We start from the raw sequence: 22,677 nt of genomic DNA on the forward strand, positions 1-22,677 counted from the left end.
TGTAGACACTCCAATACAAAATGGTGTAACTGAGAGGAAGAATCGACATCTATTGGAGGTGGCAAGGTCTCTTTTATTTACCATGAGGGTTCCAAAAACCTATTGGGGATGTGTAGTTCTTATAGCTCCATATCTCATTAATACTGGAGCTGAAGGAATATTTAGGAGAAGAATTTGAGATTAAAGACTTGGGTAAGCTAAGGTACTTCCTAGGAATAGAGGTTGCCTGATCAGATAAGGGTATTTTCATTTCTCAAAGGAAGTATGTCCTAGACCTGCTAGAAGAAATTGGCATGTCAGGGTTCAAAGTTGTAGACTCGGCTATTGAAGTCAACCATCGGCTCAATAGTGATGGAAGAGAAAGTGTTGACAAAGACAAATATCAAAGGCTAGTGGATAAGTTAATCTATCTTTCTCATACTGGACCAGATATTGCCTATGTTGTGAGAGTTGTAAGCTAGTTCATGCAGAATCCAAAGTCTACTCACCTTGAAGCTGTAAACAAGATCCTAAGATACATAAAATCGGCTCCTAGTAAAGGTCTATTGTTTTCTAACCAAGGTCATGCAAATATTGAAGGATTCACTGATGTAGATTGGGCAGGATCATTGGATGATCACAAGTCAACCCGACCTCGGGTTACTGCACCTTCATTGGAGGAAATCTAGTTACATGGTGTTGTAAAAAACAGATTGTTGTGGACAGGTCTAGTGCTGAAACTGAATATAGGGCAATGGCTCTTGGTGTGTGCAAACTCTTATGCACAAGGACAATGATGGAAGAACTGGGTTTCACTAAAGAAGGACCACTCTTATTGTAGAGTGACAGTAATGCAGCTGTAAGTATTGCAAACAAACTGGTTCAACATGATAGAACCAAGAATATTGAGATTGACAGACACTTCATAAAAGAGAAACTTTCTAGTGGCCAACTTTGCATTCCTTTTGTACAATCAAAGCATCAGCTGGCTGACATCTTTATTAAGGCCTTAAGCAGTCAAGACTTCCATTCTATTGTCTACAAGATGGGCATGAAGGATATTCACACACCATCTTGATGGGGAGTGTTGGAGAATCATGGGAGTACAACTGGAACTAATTATGGAAAGGTTGAAAAAATGACAGGAAACTATGGCAGCAGATTTAATGGGCAAGAATTAGGGAAGGCAACTTTTTGATAGACAGTTTTTATGTTCTGTATATATGCAGTAAAATATGTAAATTTCCATGTACATTGTTTTCATTATAGGATTCATATTCTGTATCTTCTAGTTTATATAAATAACAGTGTTCTAAAACGTGTTAAGTGTTAGTCGGGCGCCAGATGGGGGCCTAGGAGGCACCTGGGAAAAATTTGTGTGTGTGTGTTTTTTTTTTTTTAATTTTAACATTTTGATGTAAATTAAAAATGTATAAATTTGTTTACTTGCTGCTTGCTGAGTATTGAACAACAATTTTTGAACAACAATTTTTTTTCCCTGAGTATTGTAACTTGCTACTTGCCAAGGAGGAAGTTGGCTTGACAGCAAGGAGGAAGTCCTTGCTCGTTGCTGCTTGCAGCAAGCAGCAAGCCACAGCAACGTACAAGGACTTCCTCCTTGCAGCAAGCAGTCCTTGCTCATTGCTGCTGCTGTGGCTTGTTGCAGCAATGAGCAAGGACAAAGATGGCTCAGCAAGTAGCAAGAAGGAAGGAGGAAGATGGCCATATTTACTTGAGGAAGAAGAGCGAGAACCAGCTGGAGAAAATGGCCTGATTGGAAGAGAGAGAGAGAGAGAGACGACGAGATCGGCAGCGACAAGTCCGACCAGAGAGTGAATGGGAAAGTGAGAGAGAAGGGGAAAGTAGAGAGAGAGAGAGAGTAACGGCAGGAGAGAGAGAGGGAAGCTGAAACATAATCGGCCCAGGCTGCGCATGACCCAGGCAGGTAGGCAGCCCAGGCCACACTCGACCTAGGCGGCTAGGCATCGATCGGGCCCGACGCCTAGGGGTGCCGACTAGGGCTTAATCGCGACGGCCGCCTTTTAGAACACTGATAAATAAGAGGAGTCGTCATGAGGATGATAGTTTCTCCTACCATTTCATTCTAGCCTAATTGCCTAATATTCTAACAAAAACACACAATCAAAGGTGAATATTAGTTTTATATTTAATGTCATATTGAGCTAAACATGGTGGACCTCTTTACAACAGCAACACTTTATCCCACCATGTGGGGGTTTACATGAATTTTAGCTTTCAGTTCATTTCTCTATATGACCTTATCTTCTGTAAAACCTATATAATTATTATCGACCCTAGGTGTCTCCCACCAAGTGTTTTTTTTTGGTCTTTAGTGGAACTCTTTTTTTTTTTTTTTTTTCACATTTTTACTTTGAGAAAACATGTCACCATAACTTGCTTGATGAGTCTCATATAAGTTACCGGCTGTGTTCTTTTCTTTTTGCCAATTATCTATTATTGAGTTATAAGAGCCTTACAAAAGATAAATCTATAGATAGACATATTATTATATGTGCAATGTGACATATTTTTATATGCATGATATGTGTGCATAATGTGGACATGCTGCATGAAACTGAGTCTAGCGTTTGTTGGTAATGAGGGTTCAATGCCATGAATGTGTTGTGGTGACCCTGCTGCAATGGTAGAGAATGTTTGGCCAAGAATGAGCTTCCTTGGGCCATGTGAATGATTTGAAGGGATAAAGGGGGCTTGAACTTAGAAGGTGGTGCACTTTATGAATGAGAAAATGTCAAGGTCAGGGGCTGCCTTCATGAAATGTGTGGTAATGAGCATTACGTGTGATTTTGTTGCCATGTTGTGCCTTGGTGAGATTTGTTCTCATGCAATGGCATTTTTAACATTCCAGACCATGTAAGAGATGGGAATGATTGACTTTCCTAGAGGTAGATTAGGGAAGAAGATATGCACGATATTATGTATGTTTTGAAGCATGCCACTTTGTGTAGAAACTTAAATGTTGATGTTTCGAGTTGATCATATGATATCAAATGAACAAATGAAGACAAAGTGTTCTTATTATATATAGAGTTGCTCTATCTTACATCTCGCGATTAAGCTTTGTTGTGCACTAAAACTAAGTGCATGCAAGGTAGGCATGAGAAGACGAGTTGAGTGGTCAACTGTTAAATTGATTGTAGGAAAACATAAACCAAGAAAGATTAGCTGGTGACTGTCATGGTTGACTACCACTTGAAGGGTTGATTGTGGAAATGGGGCGGTCAACTATCCATGACTGAGAGGCTAAGGAAGAAGAGTCAACTTGTCACATCGACTATTGACCCTAAACAATTAAAAATGAAAAGAAATACACTTCTAAGGTGAAGGTGCTGAACAGATGAAATAAAGGGCAAGTCTTACTCATTAAGGACTCTTCACACTTCTTACAAACCTTGGGCCTTGTGACTTAGGTCAGTCCATGGGATGTGGGCAGGTCACTGCCATGCTAAGCCACACCAAGGTAAGTCAATAGAATGGCGTACCTTGTGATGGAGATGGGACACTGCTGCACACAGTGGGATCAAAGCTTGGCTTGTTATTGCCAATTATCTAGTACTGACACAGATGGAGTTTTTTAGGCTTTCCAGAATAATATCTGGTTGCTGCAATTTACCTGAACTAGATGCAGATGGAATTTTTTAGGCTTTACAGAATAATTTCTGGTTGCTTCTACCTGAACTAGAAATCTCTCACCCCATCTCCCCCCCCCGGCGTGCGCGCGGTGGATTCTTTTTATATTTGGAACTGCCTATATCTTAATTCTTGGGTGCTTTCTGTTTTCAGTTTTGGCAAGTTAGTCCCTCAAAAAGAAAAAAATAAAAATCCAATGTTTTCTAATTTGAAACACAGCTGCAGTACCTGAGCAATTTTCAAATGGCTATCTACTTATTGCAACAAGTGGAGGACTGAACCAACAGAGAACAGGAGTAAGTATAAACATTCCTTGCCCTTTACTGCGCATGTTCTTTTTTAGTATCTCGTGTGGGGCACATACCATTAACGGTTTCCATTTACTTGTACATTTCATAAACTATAATTCAATCCTTTTACTGCACACAGATTACTGATGCTGTAATTGTAGCACGGATTCTAAATGCTACTTTAGTTGTGCCCGAGTTGGATCATCATTCATTTTGGAAGGATGATAGGTAAGTTGAGGTTCAACTTGCACGTAAGCCGTATGGTTGCCCAAAGAGAAAGAAAATACAAAAAAATACTTCATATATATTTGTTTATGATCCAAGCAGGTGCATTAACTTTACCATTATGTTTTCAATGAAGATACATTATTTGATGTGCAGTGACTTCTCGAACGTTTTTGATATTAATTGGTTCATTTCAACCCTTTCGAAGGATGTGACCATTGTTAAAAGAGTCCCAGATAGAGTCATGAGATCCATGGAAAAGCCTCCATATACCATGCGTGTTCCAAGGAAATCAGAACCTGAGTATTATCTGGATCAAGTACTGCCAATACTGTTGAGGAGGCGTGTAAGAAAGCCTATACTACTTGCTATTGTAGTTACTATTTTCTTATTTGCTTAATGAAGCAGTAGTTCGTTTACTCTCTTTATGCCAATTTCCACATGCAGGCATACACATTCCATATACATATCTATGTTTGTCATGTGTACTAACTAATTCATTAAGCTCTCTCTTTTACTGCATGGCTTCCTTTTCTTCTTACCTTTTTGTTTGGAGTATTTCTCTTTAACTGCTAGTACAGCGTCCATTTTGTATCTGCACTCTTCGCGTGGAATACCTGTTAATTTTGTTGTCCATCTGAAATATACTTTTGGTCTTCTTCCTTGATTAGTGAAAGTTACTCAAACTGAAAGATTTTGCAGGTGCTGCAGTTGACAAAGTTTGATTATAGACTTGCTAATAATCTAGATGAAGACCTGCAGAAGTTGCGATGTCGAGTCAATTATCATGCTTTAAGATTTACAAAGCCCATACGAGAACTTGGTCAGAAGCTTGTGTCAAGAATGAGGAAGATGACAGATCGTTTCATAGCCATTCACTTGAGGTTTGTCATTCTATTTGAGATCTTGGAAATCAAACTAATATTTTAATCTAGAAGCTTTCAAAGTAAAGGAATGTATTTCATATTGCATTCTGTATCTTCTTTTTTTACTTTTTTTTATAACATCTGAAATCCAGCCTCTTAGTAGGTTATTGTCATGCACCTAGGGTTTAACCTAGGGTTTAGAATGGAATTTGGAAGGAATCAGGGGGGAGAGAATATAAAGGGAGAGAGAAATCAGAAGAAAGGAGGGATAATTCAAAAGCATGGAGGGAGAATTAAGAGAGAACAGAGAGGGAGAGAGAATTTGAGAGGGAAGAAATCAGGTATCATTCATCAACTGAACTTTCTGTAACTAATCCAGCCTATTTATAGGCTGTTCTCTCCTTTCAGTTAGTGCGAAACTGAAAGGTACAATACTGCAGCAGCCTACAGTACAACAAAGAAGAAATATATGTATTGACCAATTACTTCTGTACCCTTGGGGTTGTGACAATTATACTCCATTTTCGTGTATTGGACCAGTCACATATACTCATGCCAACTTGATAACCTATAATACCGTGTTTTCGTTACTTGGTTGAAGGTAGAGATCTTCTTGTTACATATTAAAGCTATGAGATGTTGCATGCATTTGAAAAGTTGTTATGACTTAATCAAACAGACCATGACAAACACTAGTAACTTACTATACTTGGTTGAAATCGCAGTGGTAGTTATTGTATTTTTATCAGAGATCGTACTGTTTGATTTTTTCTTGTGGAACTTTGGTAGTTTGGTATAAGATATGAGATGCTTAAATGGGTTTGGCATCTAAGATAGATGCATGTTAGCTAGGTACTTGTATTATGCTTGATTATGAGTGAAATTTAGTTGTTTGTTTGCTATACAGCTTGGTTTATGCCAAACAAGTACTTGGCACAGTGGTAGAAGCTCAAGTTCACAAGCTTGAGAGGATTTGACAGAACACTTTATTGAAAGGCAATGGCTGTCTCTGGTCTCAGTCCACTGCTTCAACAACTTTGAAATGATTTTTAAATGCTGAGTGATGCCTTTCCTTTATTCATGAGATCAAATACAAGTCCATACCCATAGTTGTCAAAGGCGAAAGGCGAAGCATGTGCTTCATGCACATGAGGCGCATATATATTAAAATATGTATAAAATACATAATGCAGTATTATTTTCAATTTAAAACTAAAAGAGAATATATAAAGAAAAAAACAATAAAAAGAAATTGTTTTTAAATTTATTACTTATATATGAGTTAGTTGAAAATAAAAAGAAACAGAAAAAAATCTAAGAGAACAATTGAAAAAGAGAACAAAAAAAAAAAAGAGAAAAAAAACCAAAGCAATACAGAAACACAGGATGCAGCATTGTGCGTGAACAGAAAAATCAGAATAAAACAACACAATACAAAACAACAGCAACTACAAAATAGGTTGCCGGAGGATGTTCTCCTGCCTCCAGTGACCATGACAACCAAATCAGGTGGCTGGCACAGAGTCTCATGGGCCCACATGCGCCACCTGTATGTTGGCGCATGACACTCACATGTCTGAGTTCTGGCTCCCGTGACGACTGGCAGCCCCGCCTCTTACCAATCTACACATATATGCACTCATGTCAACAAGAAACTTATTCTACAATGACAAATCTAGCAAAAGGGTTCCAATGCCCAAACATGCACCTAGATGGTGCTTTTTGTAGGGCACTTCGCCTTGGTACTGAAGAGGCACACAGAGCTGAGGCTAGGTGCACCTTTGACAATTATGTCTCTATCTACCTCTTTTGATCAGGCTTGTTCATGTTCAGACTCCTAGATTAAGTTATACCAGTTAGTTACTAGATGGCCATCTTATTTGGTCTAGATACAAGACTATTTGAGCCGCTAAATTTATTTGTAACCTTTTTTTTTCTAACTTTTTGGGTTTATTCAGTACTCATGTCATGGTGTTCATGACAATTTTTCCATGCAAGATCTGTCTTACTGGAGCATGACTGCAGATGGACATCATTGATATTCACACAACTCATACTCAAGACAAACCTTTTTGTCATGACCCCAAGGGCTGCATTGTAACTTTCGTTTACATTTTAAAGTTTCAGTTGTAGCATTGGAGGGAGCTAACTGAATCTGTTAAGGTAGCTCTTCCCATAATACCCTCGGATTAAATGTAACCTCTGGGAACAACCTATATAAGGCTCTCACGCGGGAGGATGTGAATTCATTATTGAATGTGAATTGAATTTTTTCCCTTTAATTTCTCTCTGTCTCTCTCTTTCCCTTTTAATTCTCTCTTCGATCTTCCCTTCTATCTTCTTAAATTAGTTGAATTCAAACCTCTTTCTCGAGGCTTGACAATTGGTATCAGAGCCAGTCATCTTCGACTGTGATCCGATGAAGGTGGAACAAAATAGGGCGAGATCACTATTCAAGAGAAGTCGGGAGAAATGGCAGAAGGCACTAGAATGAAGCAGTTGGAGAATAGAATGGAGGCGATGGAGGTCAGGCTCACCCAGACACATGAAGTGGTGACGCAGAGTAGAGAAGAAATGCAAACAATTTGGAAGGAGCTGCGGGAGGATATGACGGCATCCAATGATGGAGTTCTAAGGGAGTTAGCAAGGTAGAGGGAGTCTATGGATTAGTGGATTAGCAACGTGATTAACATGCTATCCGCGATTTCGGAATTCCGGTTGCCATCGAAATTTCCTTCCTCTTCAAGCAGAGCCGGAGACGGGATTGTTGGGACTCGACATCTTGCCTAGGCCATAGAGAGTTTCAAAAGCAGGAGATTTACACTTAAAGAGATGCATGATCAGGTAAGAGAATTGAATTCTTCTAGATCTAGCCAAGGTCACCTACCGAGGCTAGAGATACCTCTGTTTGAAGGAGTATTTCTTGAAGCTATTCAAGCGAGGGTGGAGAAACGGGTGCTATATTAAGGAATCTTAGTAAATTTTGAAGAAGATAGGAATTACATGTTCTCCCAAACAAAATAAAACCAGTACTGAAAAAGATGAAGAGTAAAGTAGTTGGATTGGATAATATCCTAATAGAAGTGTGGGAATGCATGGAAAAATATGGCATTTTTTGGTTAACAAAATTATTTTTTGTGATCAAACAACAACAACAACATATCCAGCCTTTATCCCACTATGTGGGGTCGGCTACATGAATTCTAGACTTCCATATATTTCTGTCTTTTGTCATATCTTCATTTAGATTCATATACTTCATATCAAATTTTAATGTCTCTCCCAAAGTCTTCTTGGGTCTGCCTCTACCTCTTTTTTTGACTAATTGTTCCATTTCATCAACTCTTCTCACATGAGTGTCTCTTGGTCTCATTCTCACACGACCAAACCATTTTATTACAAATAACCTCATTTCTAATTTTATCTTTTCTTGTATGGCCGCACATCCATCTTAGCATTTTCATCTCCGCTACGTTCGTCTTTTGCTTATGCTGGTATTTGACTGCCCAACATTTTGAGCCATATAACAGGGCTAGTCTTATAGCTGTTCTATAGAATTTTTTTTTCAGTTTTAATAGGATTTTACTATCACATAACACTCTCGATGCATTTCTCTATTTTTGCCAACTTGCCTTAATTCTATGCATGACATCCTCATGAATTTCTCCATCTTTTTGAATCACTGATCCCAAATATCGAAAATGGTCTTTTCTTTGTAAGATTTGGTCTTCCAATTTTATTATAACATCCTCCACTCTTGCATTCTTACTAAATTTACATTCCATATATTCTGTTTTCCTTCTACTTAATTTAAATCCCTTAAATTCTAAATTGTTTCTCCACAATTCAAGCTTAGTGTTCACTCCCTCTTTTGTTTCATCCACCAACACTATGTCATTTGCAAATAGCATATACCATGGCACCTCTGTCTGAATGTGTTTAGTTAGTTCATCCATTACTAAAACAAATAAGTATGGATTTAGTGCAGAACCTTGATGCAGTGCCATTGTAATTTAAAATGGTTTAGTATCCCCTCTGCATGTTTTGACTCTTGTTTCTGCACTATGATACATGTCCTCAAGGGCTTGTATATAGGCTATTCGGACTCCTTTCTTCTCTAAAACCCTTCATAATACTTCTCTAGGGACCCTATTATAGGCCTTTTCTAGATCTATAAACACCATATGCAGATCCTTCTGCTGATTCCGATACCTTTCTATTAGGCGCTTCTGTAGGTATATAGCTTTCATTGTTGACCTACCAGGCATGTAATTAAACTGATTTTCCGAGACATTTGTTTCTTTTCTGAGCCTTTACTCTATTAATCTCTCCTAGAATTTCATGGTATGACTCGTTAACTTAATTCCTCTGTAATTTTCACAGTTTTGAACATCTCATTTGTTTTTGTGTATAGGAACCAAAGTAATCTTCCTCCACTCATCTGGCATTTTTTTTGATTTAAGGATCGCGTTAAATAATTTCGTTAGCCAGGAGATGCCCTCTTCTCCCATGCATTTTCATGCTTCTATTGGTATATTATCTGGTCCCATCACCTTATGATTTTTCATCTTTTTTAATGCTTGTCTTATTTCATTTGAACTTATGCGTCGATGAAATGTATAGCTCACGTTCCCTTCGAAGTTACTAAGATGTTCCAACCTAACTCTTGCGTCCCCACCATCATTAAATAATTTTGTGAAATACTCATTCCATCTCTCCTTAATCGCTCCCTCATTCACTAATACATTTTGATTTTTATCTTTTATGCATTTCACTTGGTTTAGATCCCTTGTTTTACTTTCTCTTGCTATAGCTAATTTATATATATCCATTTCTCCATTTTTTGTTTCAAGTCGTTTATATAGATTCTCATATGCTTTTGACCTTACTTCACTAACAACTCTTTTTGCTGCATTTTTTTTCTTCTTTATAATTTTTTAGGTTTTTTTCATTGTTGCACTGATATACAATCTTATAGCAAGTTTTCTTATTTCTAATTTTCAATTGTACCTTTTCATTCCACCACCAAGACTCCTTAAGGTTTGGGCCTCTACCATTTGTCTCTCCAAGGACTACCTTTGCCGTGTTTTTCAAGGCAATAGCTATTTCCCTCCACATTTGGCTTGCCTGTCCTTCTCCATTCCATTCTCCTACCCCTTAGTTTTTCTTTGAAAATTAGTTGTTTCTCCCCTTTTAAATCCCACCACTTAATTCTTGGATTTTGTTTTATGTGATTTTTTCTCTTCCAATTTCTTACCTGGACGTTAAGTACCAAAAGTCTACGTTGAGTAGTCAAACACTCCTAGTGGAAAAAGAGTAGTTTAGTGCCTATTTATATGAATATAGGAGATGTGTAAAGTTGTGAAAATTATAGAGTGATCAAGCTAATGAGCCACAGTATGAAACTTTAGGAGATGGTAATTGAGCAAAGGTTAAGGAGAGACACTAAGGTCTCTGGAAACCAATTTTGTCTTATGGCATGTATATCGATAATAGAAGCTATTTACTCACTGAGATGGTTAATGGAAAAGTCCAATGATAAACAAAAAGAAATTACATATGGTATTTATAAACTTGGAAAAAGCATATGACAAAGTCTTTGGAGAAGTCTTGTGGAGGGTGTTGGAAAGGAGGGTGTCATGAGAAGAACCCAGAGTACTGAAATTTTAATTTCTTTATGGCTGTAACTTTTGTTATTTCGCTGTAATTTGTTAATTACTCTTGCTGTCATTTTCTGTTAAGAGTTAGTTAAACCTATAGGGTCCACGTGTAAGGGTTGGAATAGGACAAAAAGGTTGGTTACAACAGAAAAAAGGGAATAGGATCTGCTGTAGCGGGCCTATCCTTCCACTCGATTGTATATTCTCTCCAAGGCTCTCTTGGAAGAATTATCGTGGAATAGAATTCTGAATTTCTTCCTACTTCTAAACTCTCTCTCTCTCTCTCTCTCGTTTCTCTCTTCTCCCTCCCGTTTCTCTTTCTCTCTTCTCTTTCTCTGTTTTCTCTGCTCTTGTTCTGTTCTTGCTTCTTCTTCCTAATTCACACCGGAATTAGGAGGACAACTCGATCATGGCCAGACCGTGACAGAGGGGAGTTCAGATTGCTTGGCTATTAAGGACTTGTATCATCAAGCAGAAACATGTGTGACTTGTGGAGGTGGTACTGAAGCTTTCCTAATTACACTTGTATGATACCAAGGATCTGCTCTTATCTCTTTGCTCTCTGCTCTCGTTATGGATGAACTTACAAAGTGCCACACCCCCCAGATTTGTACTCATGAACATGCCAACGACATATATTCAAATGAAAACATTCAAAGCCAATTTGTTCCAACAATCATTCTTCATTGGTCACTAAAAGTTTATCAAAACCTTAAAACAATTTGACAATCCCTCTATTTAATAAAGTCTAAGGTAAAGTAACATTCTATACTTTACATTCATATGAAAAAGTGCAAAGCTATAAAAACGAAACTGAAAGCTATAAATTTTTAATTTCAAGCTAACACAAACAAATGTCAATAATTCTTAAAGATCAACAGGGTCAACATAGTAGGACCACTCTGCCCATAAACCCCTTAAGCTTGATTCCTCATTTGCATCTGAAATGTTGAAAATAACAAGGAATGAGTACAACCTCAATAAGTGACATTTCACCTTATTAGTTGGACCAAGCATGTAGTATAATCAAATATAATAGTACAATCAGAACTTAACATTTCGGTTATCAAAAATATTATACAATGATGTTTCAAAGGACAATCATTAAATAAAACAAATAAACATTTGCCTGTAAATAGTTAACTCATTCATTTGCATTTGCCAATTATTCGACTACAACCATGCTACCCTTGTGGTAAAGTCCAGAACCACATATATGCCTTGTGGTGGGGGTCTAGAATGGACATGTTTACGTGCTGATGTATTTATCCTCAAAAGGCAGGGTCCAGAACATAGTCAAATATGAATCATTCTGTCCTTTCAATTTCACATTTATTTTCAGGGAAATTGCAAACAATTCTTCTACAAATGCACATGCTTAACCACCCCCCCCTTTTTTTATCAGGGATGAAATAAACGTTTAGAATAGTTATTTTCAGTACTAACAAGTAGAGAGATGAAAGACTGCTAATAAAGTGAAACTACTTATCAAGAAAAAAACCACTTACCTGACACTCCAAAACCAAAATAAACCACAATTCTAATTCTGATATAATGACCTGCATATAGCATGTTTGTAGTAAAAGAGGGAAAGGAAGATCAAAGAAAATTTGGTGGAAAACTCTTGAATACAAGATATAATAGCCTCAGAGTGAATATGAGCATGGATAGAGATGCATGGAGGTCTAGAAACCATGTAGCTGATCTCACCTAGTGGGGTTAAGGCTTGTGATTGTTGTTGTATAAATATGAATCTGGGATCCGATCGCTGTGCAAATTTTCTTTCCTTGTGCCCACCCCAACAACCTAGTGGGATTAAGGCTTGGGACTGTTGTTGTATATATATGGGTCCGGGATCCCATCCCTGCACAAATTTCCTTTCCTTGTGCCCACCCCAAGAAGTAAATTTAACGTCCCAACCCACCCTTGTGGAGTAGGTTGGATGGATGCCAATTTGGTTGGGTACGAGTTGGTGTCCGTAGAAGCAATCAATTAAAGGCAGGAAATGCATCTTTCTTGTCTGATTATGTTTACAACAAGGCCATATGGCAATAGTAGGACTGTCTGTTGTTGGACACTGAAGTACCAGAACAACAGAAATAGTCTCTCTTCTGTGATTCAAACATTAGACAGTTTGTAGCCTGCTATGTTTATTCTTCTTTAAACTATTTTATTGTCAATTTAAGTTTGGTACAAGGAATAAACACCAATGACCAATATGACTATTTTACTTGAATATGTTGAAATTGTAGGGCCTGTTAAGTTATAGAAAATATTTCTAATTTTTCAACTGCAGTTTTCTATTGAATGGTTGAATCTTCTATTAAAAAATTGGAAACTCAAATTTTCAATTCTTCAACTTTATGCTATGAATTGGAAAACATCAAGAAAGATGTTCTCTAAATTTTCTAAAAATGAATGCCATTTCTTTTTGAAACATAAAATGTTAGAGCATGTTTAGTTATAAAATTAGAGTTGAAAATTAAAAATATTTTCTACAACTGAATGGGCCCTTACTATTTCTATTGTGAATTTTGAAAGCTTATATTTTGTGGTGTTTTTTTTTTTTTTTTTTGGAGGGGACTTATGTGATATCTAGATGGTTGTAGCATTTGAAGTAGAGATGCTTTCCATTCCATCATTCTTCCAAATTTTGATGCAATCCATCTGGTTGTTGTTAAATCATGATGATTTCTAGTTTATCTTGATTGGAGATCTCCAATAGCAAGAATAAAGACTGTCTTTCTTTTATTTTCATCCTTTATATATTTGGGTGGAATATTTGTTTTCATCTGTATATACATGTGCACTTCTTCACGGTGTTATCTTATCCAAATGCTCTATCCTGCTTGTTACACTCACATTCTACAAGTACCCCAATGTACTAATTTCCCTTTCAATTTTCTCCATTCCGTGAGTGTATTTTGAAACTAGTTTTGTGACAGGTTTGAACCTGACATGCTAGCATTTTCTGGATGCTACTATGGTGGGGGAGATAAAGAGAGATACGAACTTGGTGAAATTAGGAAAAGATGGTCAACTTTACCTGTGAGATAGCTATCTTTACTAAGTTTTCATCTCCGTTTCTTGTCCTAATATGGAATCTGTAATTTTTACTGGATTGCCTTAATTGCTTTACTTTTTCAGGTTATAGAAGATCTATAGGATTAATCCTATCTAGATTGGTGAAGTGGGAAGTAATTTTATTCGAATATCTTTTATTCACACTAACCTTTTTCCCGTTCTAGTGCCTAGAACTTATCAAGTTTTTGCAGACTATTGCCTTCCTCTTAAGGGAACCTTTACCTCTGGAAATCCAATTGTCCAGCCAATCTATCAAAATTTTGTATTGAGGAATGTCAAGAACCAGTTTTCACTTCCTTACACTTGTCAACAAAAATTAAAGCCAAACTAACTAAAAGGTTGACTTTTAGTTTCTTCAGTCTAATCTACCAGATAAATTAAATATGCAAATAAATAAATTTATAAACAACTTCTTAATTCTTAGTTGTTTTAATCTTTTCTTTTCCTTCAACTCTTTAATTTCAATTACTCTGAGCTAAACACCCAATGTAGTGTCATGATCCGTTGGGGGCCCATGACAGATGCCTAACCCCTAATGGACCAAAGGTCCATTAGGGTGAGCAAGCCTGTGTACATATCATATCATGACAATAAAATCAAATAGCATTTAACTGAATTTAAATGAAGTGCATTCCACAAAATAAAACTGCACAATTGTCTGAACAATCTTGGACGAAACTCTTAAGAATCAATTAAAAGAAACTACTATTATCAAACTAAGGCCCCATAAGTACAAAGTGGGGCATATCAAAACGAACAGCTAAACTAATTGAGATAACTGAACTGTGTTCTTCCTTCAAATTGACTGATTCACCGGTTCCACAATTGGCCTGCTACCTAAAAATTATAAGAGTTTATAATGAGTCAGAACCTAGTGAACAAAACAGTATATATTCTGGAGAATTCGAACAAGCAATATGCACAAGCTTTTATTCAAGAAATATTTTCTCATAAAGTAAATGCAAAAAAATGTTTTTGATAACGAGACAAATAAACTCTTTTTCAATAAAATTCTTTCTTTTCCAATAAACTAATTCTTTTTAAATCTGATGGAGACCAATACTTTCAATTTCATGGGAGTACACCAAGCAAAACAAATTCATATCACAATCATTGGTCACATCTGTGCCAAAGTGAATCCATGTGTGGTCTGACACATGCAGTTAGCATTACCCCTTCTAGCTTGGGTCATCAAGGTGCACCAAGGCTAAGGTTTGTTGTCTTTAACTTGTAGTATTCTAACAAAGGTTCTCCCAAAACATTTAACATATGCATAATTTCATGAATCAATCAACTATACTAAAAATTCAATTCATAACAAATCAATCATCAACATTTAACAAACAGATTTGTAATAAACAATCCAATGCACTTTGCAATCAAATCCATAACAATTATCATTTACCATTGAGCAGACAAAAGGAGTAATAAAGGACTTGTCTTGACAATCTAGGCTCTACAATTTTAACACAAATAATTTGGCCGAGGAATAAAAGATTTTTTTTCCCACAATCATTGTAATTTCAATGAAGTAATTATTTGCATGTATAACGAGGAAATAAAAACCATTTGTCCTAATATACATTGTCTACTTATCTTGACCATGTCTCACTTTAAGGAATGAACTTGAATGCGAGCTTTTGAAGAGCTAGGCTAGACCAAAACTTGCTAATGACTCCTTCCTTTAATCCCTCTCTCCTCTCTCTATCTTTCTTATCTCATCCTTGTGTGCTCTTCATCTACCCCCCTTTATGCATATGCACATCTACTAATGCATATTCCTACTTGGATTTGGAAAACCTATTCTTATATGAATTTTGAATAAGATATATCCTAATTACTATATTTATCTAGTAAAATATGTATACCTATCCCTACATGAATTTGGTATAATATATAGATATATATATATGTATATATGTTTCCACATTTATTTACCGAAGCATGCATACCTATTACAACAAGGATTTGACATAATCTATATTCTAATATAGTTGTAGTTCTACAAGTCCTTCCTTAGCATGGAATTGGTTATTTATTTATTTATTTTTAAACTATTGATTATTATCTTTTCTTTTTGTTATATTATTCTCTTTTTCCCTTCTCTTAATCCAATTTCCACAATGATTGGGTTTTAAGATTATCCTTTTCCAACAGGGACGAGTCTTTTAAAGAATGTTTATCTTTTCTTTTATCTTCAATATTTATTTCTTTCCAAATTTTGGCTATACACAATATTATCATAATATATGTGTATATCTATTCCATTTTGTCTTTTTTTTTTTTCCGTTGTATTTGTCTCAGATTATCTTTTAAATCAGTCCATGTTTATATATATATATATCTACTTGAATGGATATACTCTAATCCTATGGAATTCATTTTCATAAGGAATTGATTTGTATCCAAAATTTGAATAAATGTAGGTGTACCATTTATCGACTTGCATACCCGTCTAATTTGTTGGATATCTAATACTATAAAATCCATCTTCAACAAAAATTGGTCATATCCTACTTGGATATGGTAAATCTTAATTTCCAAGCCCTTATCTTCGCTCATCATACATATATAGTCCATCAAGAATTAGCATTGCAAAGTGAATCTTCAACTTGGTTTGAATTATTTTAATTAATTAATTTATTATTATTTTATTTTCCATTATCTTAATGTCTATGTTTCTAATTATCTTGTAGATATTTGTTCATATATATATATATCTTTATATTTTCTTTATTATCTCCTTTTTTTTGGGCTAAACTTTTGGGTTTTTACAGGTAGGATCACTTTTTTCCTTTTAGATGTGATACCCAAAATCCAAGAAATAATATATTAGAAGTCAGAACCATCTAATCAAATAACATGCTCATTCGCCTAGCAAAAATCTGTCATAGTTTTTTCCACAAATATTACATCAGTTAAGAGTAGGACACTGAGCCTACTCTTTTCATCCTGCACAGGATTTGAGCCCTGATGGTGAACGAAAACGTGGGAAATGCCCACTTACTCCTCATGAAGTGGGTTTGATGCTCCGGGCACTTGGCTTTAGAAATGATACATACCTTTATGTTGCATCTGGTGAAATTTATGGTGGGGAAGAGACTCTGCGTCCTCTTCGAGAGCTCTTTCCAAACTTCTACACAAAGGAGATACTTGCCAATGATGAGCTGAAACCTCTTCTTCCGTTTTCTTCTCGCTTAGCTGCCATTGACTACATTGTGTGTGATGAGAGTGATGTCTTTGTCACTAATAACAACGGAAACATGGCCAAGATTCTTGCAGGTCGAAGGTAAGAATTCAAATTTGTCAATCTTCAGGCACTATTTTTATTGGGATGGAGTTTGAAAAGAGATATTATCTATTGTTGGGGTGATATGACTCTGTTCAAGTCATGGACGAATTTGTGAATCTAATTTGGTATGATTACATCTTAGGAACCAGACACAGCATAAAAAACTGACAAAGATATGTGCAATGAATATAACCATTGTTTTTTAAAGGCCAAGTAAAGAATTATATCCTTTAAGGTGGTAGAAGCAGCCTTTTCCAATTATCTTTCTCCTATATGACTCCCCTGAAAATTCATCAGCGTTCTTACAACAACATATCAAGCCTTACTCTTTCTTCCTGCATCAGTAAAATCTTTTCTAGGTCTTCCTTTTGTAAGCAAATAAGTATTACCTTCAAGTACCTTGCATGTAGAGATTTTCATTACCTGCATCTATAATCCTTTTTTAAGAGTTCCACCCAATCCATGTTCTTGAGCTTGGGTCGCAATAGTGAATATGACAAGAAGCATTTAGTTATTTGTCTTTTGGTAGTTGAAACAAGAGATAGAACTCATTATATTTGATTTCATGAAATGCAGAGGAAGTTTATTGTCCTGATATGGTAACTGTATTACTTGGAGAGGACTTATCATTTCTAGTTTAGCCTAGGGATTTAGGTGAATATACCCAAAAAAAAAAAAAAAATCACTTTCAATGAGCTCTGTAGTACAATAGGGAGGAAATGCTGTACTGCAAACCAGCTAAGAGTTAAATATTGGAAGGACCTGTCTGATCTAGATTCCATTGGGTGGCCTATAGGCTGAGCAGGCAGGTAATTGAAGAGAACATACCTCTCTACATTGGGAATTCTATCAAGTACTTAATGTCTAAGGTGTTCCTAAGGTGGAACAAGTGTTACCTCAGTGATGGATCATTTGTCAAACTAGGGAGACTATAAGGAAGTATAGAACAGTATTAGGCCATTAATGTTTAAGGTGGAACAAGTGATACCTCAGTGATGGATCATTTGCTTCCTAGAGTAGGATATGTCCAACTATGGATATTAAAAGGAATTATAGGACAACCATTAAGCCATTCATATTTATGGTATAAAGCATTGGACAATTGAGGAACATGTTAAAGTGAATGTTCTTAGAAGAGAATATCTCTAGTAACTAGGAGACATAGTTTGGAACTAAAAAATGAATCCTTGAAATGATGATATCTCTGGCTGAAAATAAAGTGAGAAAATCAGTTGAGATAGTTTGTTCTTGTATACAACACATCAAGCCTTTATCGTATTATGTGGGGTTAGTTGCATGAATTCTAGTTCATTAGTTGTCATTTCTAAACTCACATAATAACTAAGTGTCTCTCACCAAGTTTTTCTTGGTCTTCCTTTATCTTTTTTGCTAGATACTCTTCCAGTCTATTCACTGTCCTCACAAGAACCTCTTATTGGTGTTTTTCTCACATGACCAAAACATCTTAATTAGGTCTCATACATCTTATTTTCAATAGGAGCCCCCCGACCTTGTTACTTATAATCTCATTTTTAATTTTTTATTTTCTCATATGAGTTCACGTCTATCTTATCATCTTTATATCCTTTATGTTCATATTGGGCCATACAAAAAAAAAAGTTGTTCCTATAGTTATTTTATAAAATTTTCTTTTTATCTTTAACAGAATCTTATTATCACATAAAATACTATTGCACTTTCCCATTTTAACCTTATTGCCTTAATTCTATGGGTAACATCCTCATTAATCTTTTTAGATGATTGATCCAATATCTCTAAGCTGGTTTTTTCTTAGTATGACTTGATATTCCAGTTTTACTATAACATCATCCACACAAATTTTTACTAAACATGCATTCTACACATTAGGTTTTCAATTTTCTAAACCTAAAACCTTTAGTTTTAAAGTGTTCCTCCATATCTCAAGCTTAGTGTTCATGCATTCCTTTTGTCTCATCCACTAACACATTGTCATCTGTAATAGGTTAGATCAAGGCACATTTCCTTGGATATGCTTAGTAAGTTCATCAATTACTAGGGCAAATAGGTAAGGGCTTAATGTTGATCCTTGATGTATCTAATTGTAATTGGAAAAGTCTCAATATCTCCTCCTCATGTTCTTACATGTGTTTTTACTCCATGCATATTTTTGATAACCTGTATGTAAACAATTTGGATTCCTTTCTTCTCTAAGACCCTACATAAGACTTCTATAGGAACTTTGCTACAAGCTTTTTTCTAAATCTATAATATAAGTTCTTTTGTTTCTCTCTAAATCCATTAGGCACCTCAGTGAGGTATTTAGCTTCCATTTTTCGATCTCCCAGCCACTCACTTCCAAAGTTTTATATTGTGGCTCATTAGTTTGATTTCTCTATAATTTCCACAACTTTGAACAGTCCTTTATTCATGTAAATAGGCAATAATGTGCTATTCCTCCACTTGTCCAACATCTTTTTTGATTTAAGGAACATGTTAAATAATCTCCCACTGATAGTTGCAACTGCAATTTTTTCAATTTAAATCCATTAGTCCTTTACTCACAAGTGTTTTGTTCATCATCAAAACAATACTTGGGGAATTATTATGCCTAATTTATGCAAGTTGGCTCAATAATCTCCCACTTTTTGATGATGAAGAAATTATTTGGGTGTTAAAAATCAAATATGCAATAACGCACAAGGAATACATGATACAATAATATTGTGCATGCCTCCACCTGAATCTTGTTATCGTCCCCCACCCCCCTCCCCTTTTTATCTTGTAATTTATCCACCAGTTTGCATATCAAAAGTTTTAGTTGCAAGTATATCATGTCCTTGTCTTCCAAATAAAGGTGCCATTTTTATCATTAATTTTTTTATTTGATATGTCCTTGCCAGCTTTTTTATTTGGTCCTTAACAGTTGATGCTATGGCTACCTTTGCTGTTCCTTTGTCACTGTCATCATATATGTTGTCCTTACTCTCTGTACTTCACTGCTTGTGCTTATTTATCTTACTTTTATGGTGGGAAGGAGGTACATGGGTCATAAGAGGACTATCAGACCAAATGCAAAAAAGCTGAGTGCTCTGTTCATGGCGCGGGGCAAAATGGATTGGGATACATTTTCCAGAAAGGTCAAATCATGCCAGAGAGGTTTTATGGGGGAACCAGAGGAAATGCGACTTGGACGGGGTGAATTTCACGAATATCCCTCCCCTTGCATCTGCCAGAAACCAATTAAATACTCGGATCTTGAGAATGATAACAATGGGGATAAGACTCCAGAAGAAGGGCGCCCGTTGTCTCAGAAGCAACGCTTGGAGATGGAAACAGATGGGATGAAAAAGGGGTCAACAGCTTCCAGAGACCGAAGAAGACAAAACATGAGATGACTGTGATCTTCAAGAGACTCCAACAAGTGAAGACTTTTCTTGAGATTTTCCAGAAAGCACCTTAGGAAAGGTCTCTGACCCAAATTTCTCATCGTTTGGAGCTAACATTTGGCCCTACCAAGTCATGTCCAGTACAGCTACTCCGGGTATGTCCCCAGTTTTACTTGACAACGTGGCGTTTTGCCTCTGAAGCCACACCTCAGGAAGTTGGGGCGGCGGGGGGTAGATCTGTTTGTATCTAATGCCCAAATTTGGACTGCAAAATGTATAGGAACCCGGGACTTGTGATGAGTTGCAAGTGTTGGTTTACATATTTTTGTTAAGGTCTCTACAGCAAGTAGCCTGCTGAGCACACATTGCTACTGCTTGACACAATTTTAGCTAACTTTGCTTTTTAGAAATGGTTCAACATTTCTAGCTCGCCTCTTCACCAGACTTCCTCCTCTATGGGGGGATTAAATGGTATGATGACCAAAATCATAGGACATGCTTGCTGGTTGCCTTCTTTTTTTATGAGCAAGCACTAGGGCATATTTATCTTATGCTTTTGGAACCAGGAACTGCGGAAGCAAAAGGTCTTGCTGCAAAAACAAACATTCTGGTTCTGGGGCAAGAGGTCCAATAGTTGTTAGGAGTGAAGTTATTTTTGTATGCAAATATTACATTTTACTTCACTTTTGCAAGAAAGGAAGATCTTGCGTGCGTGCGTGTAAATGCACCGACTTGTATGTAATGACCATTTTGTCTGCAATTTCGGTGATTAAACTACGGACATAATAATGTATTGTCCATCACAACAAGAAGAGACTGTCACAACAAAGCCCCGTTGGGGGGGGGGGGGGGGATCAAATTATGGTCGTGATCTTTATGAAATTAAAACCCACTTAACATGTACTAACTGAATTTCACAACTGAACCTTCCTCGGGAAAAAGAGAATTTCGGTTCCCTGTTGCCTTTTTTGCTGTAAAGAAAACTTTTATCTAGAAACTTCCAGAAAAAACATAGAAGAATCTTCTACTCCCGTTGAATTTTAACACAGTAGGCGGATGAGGCGGAACTAGTCTGTCTCTGTCTGTCTGTCTCTCTTCATGCGCAATAAACAATAATAATGATATAAGAATATTGATTCCAATGGTAGCACACTTGCAATAATAATAATAATAATAATAAATATATGTATAATTCAACAAAAATATGAATTTGTATTGTCGTAACACTGCTCGTTCAGACATGACTTTATAAACACACACACACACACACACGGCTTGATAAGGGTAGCAGGGGAACATACATAGCAATTTATGGGCAGCCAGCCGTTGGCATAACACTTTTAACTCTACTGACACTAGTAGGATGAGTTTGTACTGTCAAAAATACACCATTAAATGAGATAGTTGACTGTTCTTTATTACATTTTTCTTTATACCTGAAATGCCCTTAAAGGGTAGTAACAAAAGGAAAAGTGTTTAGGTTAACTTATTACATTTTGGTTGGGGGATTAATTTGACCATTCATTTGTAAGAAAAGATCAAATAAATTACTGTATTTTTAGATTTAAAATTAATTTAATCACTGTATTTTAAAAAAGATTAAATAGTTCGCTCTACTTTCGCATTTAATGTCATATTAATTATTATGGTTGATGTTAATACAGTTGAAAGATATTTTAACTTACTCTCAACTCTATTATCAATTAAAGTAACCTCACAAAATTACAAATCCTAAATTCATATTTAAAGAATCTCACGTACTAGGATAATGGTATTTTTTTTTATTAGGATAGTGTTTGTTAATCAAGATACAAATCGAAAAAAATAGGATATGAAAAATATTTCGAACAAAAATATTTTCTATTGTGTTTGTTAAATTTATCTAGAAAAAAGTTATGTGACTTCTTATCTTAAATTTTTCAGATAAATTCATCTCTCATTTCGATTCCGACAAGTTATCTTAAAACTTATAGATAAGTTATCTTGATACAACTTTATTTTATTCATTTTAATAAACACTATCTAGATAGGATATATGAGTTGATTGGGTAAAATGTTTAACAATAATTGAAACAAGGGTAGGTGAGGTATATTGTCTAATGAATTCATAAATTTAACTTAACAAAGAAAATTAAATATCATCGTCCAATAATTTATGTTGATAGTCTAGCTGTTTGATAGGTTTAGTAGCTTAAGGGCATTTTGGGTCTAAAAAGATATAATAAAAAGACCTGAGGACTT

General features: G+C 35.9%; 1 protein-coding gene across 2 annotated transcripts in view; it reads left to right on the forward strand.

The window, feature by feature from the left end:
* The window catches only part of LOC127807753 (O-fucosyltransferase 29-like), a 51,230-nt gene extending 30,011 nt beyond the window's left edge, over positions 1 to 21,219 (forward strand). The window contains exons 3-9 of one of the 2 annotated variants that reach the window (XM_052345810.1): positions 3,871 to 3,947; positions 4,081 to 4,169; positions 4,323 to 4,512; positions 4,869 to 5,050; positions 13,638 to 13,740; positions 16,737 to 17,065; positions 19,053 to 20,027. In XM_052345810.1, the coding sequence (XP_052201770.1) occupies positions 3,871 to 3,947; positions 4,081 to 4,169; positions 4,323 to 4,512; positions 4,869 to 5,050; positions 13,638 to 13,740; positions 16,737 to 17,065; positions 19,053 to 19,119 (1,037 nt within the window). In that variant the 3' untranslated portion in view covers positions 19,120 to 20,027. Of the gene's footprint in view, positions 1 to 3,870; positions 3,948 to 4,080; positions 4,170 to 4,322; positions 4,513 to 4,868; positions 5,051 to 13,637; positions 13,741 to 16,736; positions 17,066 to 19,052; positions 20,028 to 20,084 lie in introns of those variants that run through there. The other variant, XM_052345809.1, reaches the window with a different exon arrangement.
* The last annotated feature ends 1,458 nt before the right edge of the window (positions 21,220 to 22,677 follow it).

The sequence above is a fragment of the Diospyros lotus genome, chromosome 8, assembly GCF_014633365.1.
Source record: "Diospyros lotus cultivar Yz01 chromosome 8, ASM1463336v1, whole genome shotgun sequence".
In the NCBI taxonomy this organism is placed as follows: domain Eukaryota; kingdom Viridiplantae; phylum Streptophyta; class Magnoliopsida; order Ericales; family Ebenaceae; genus Diospyros; species Diospyros lotus.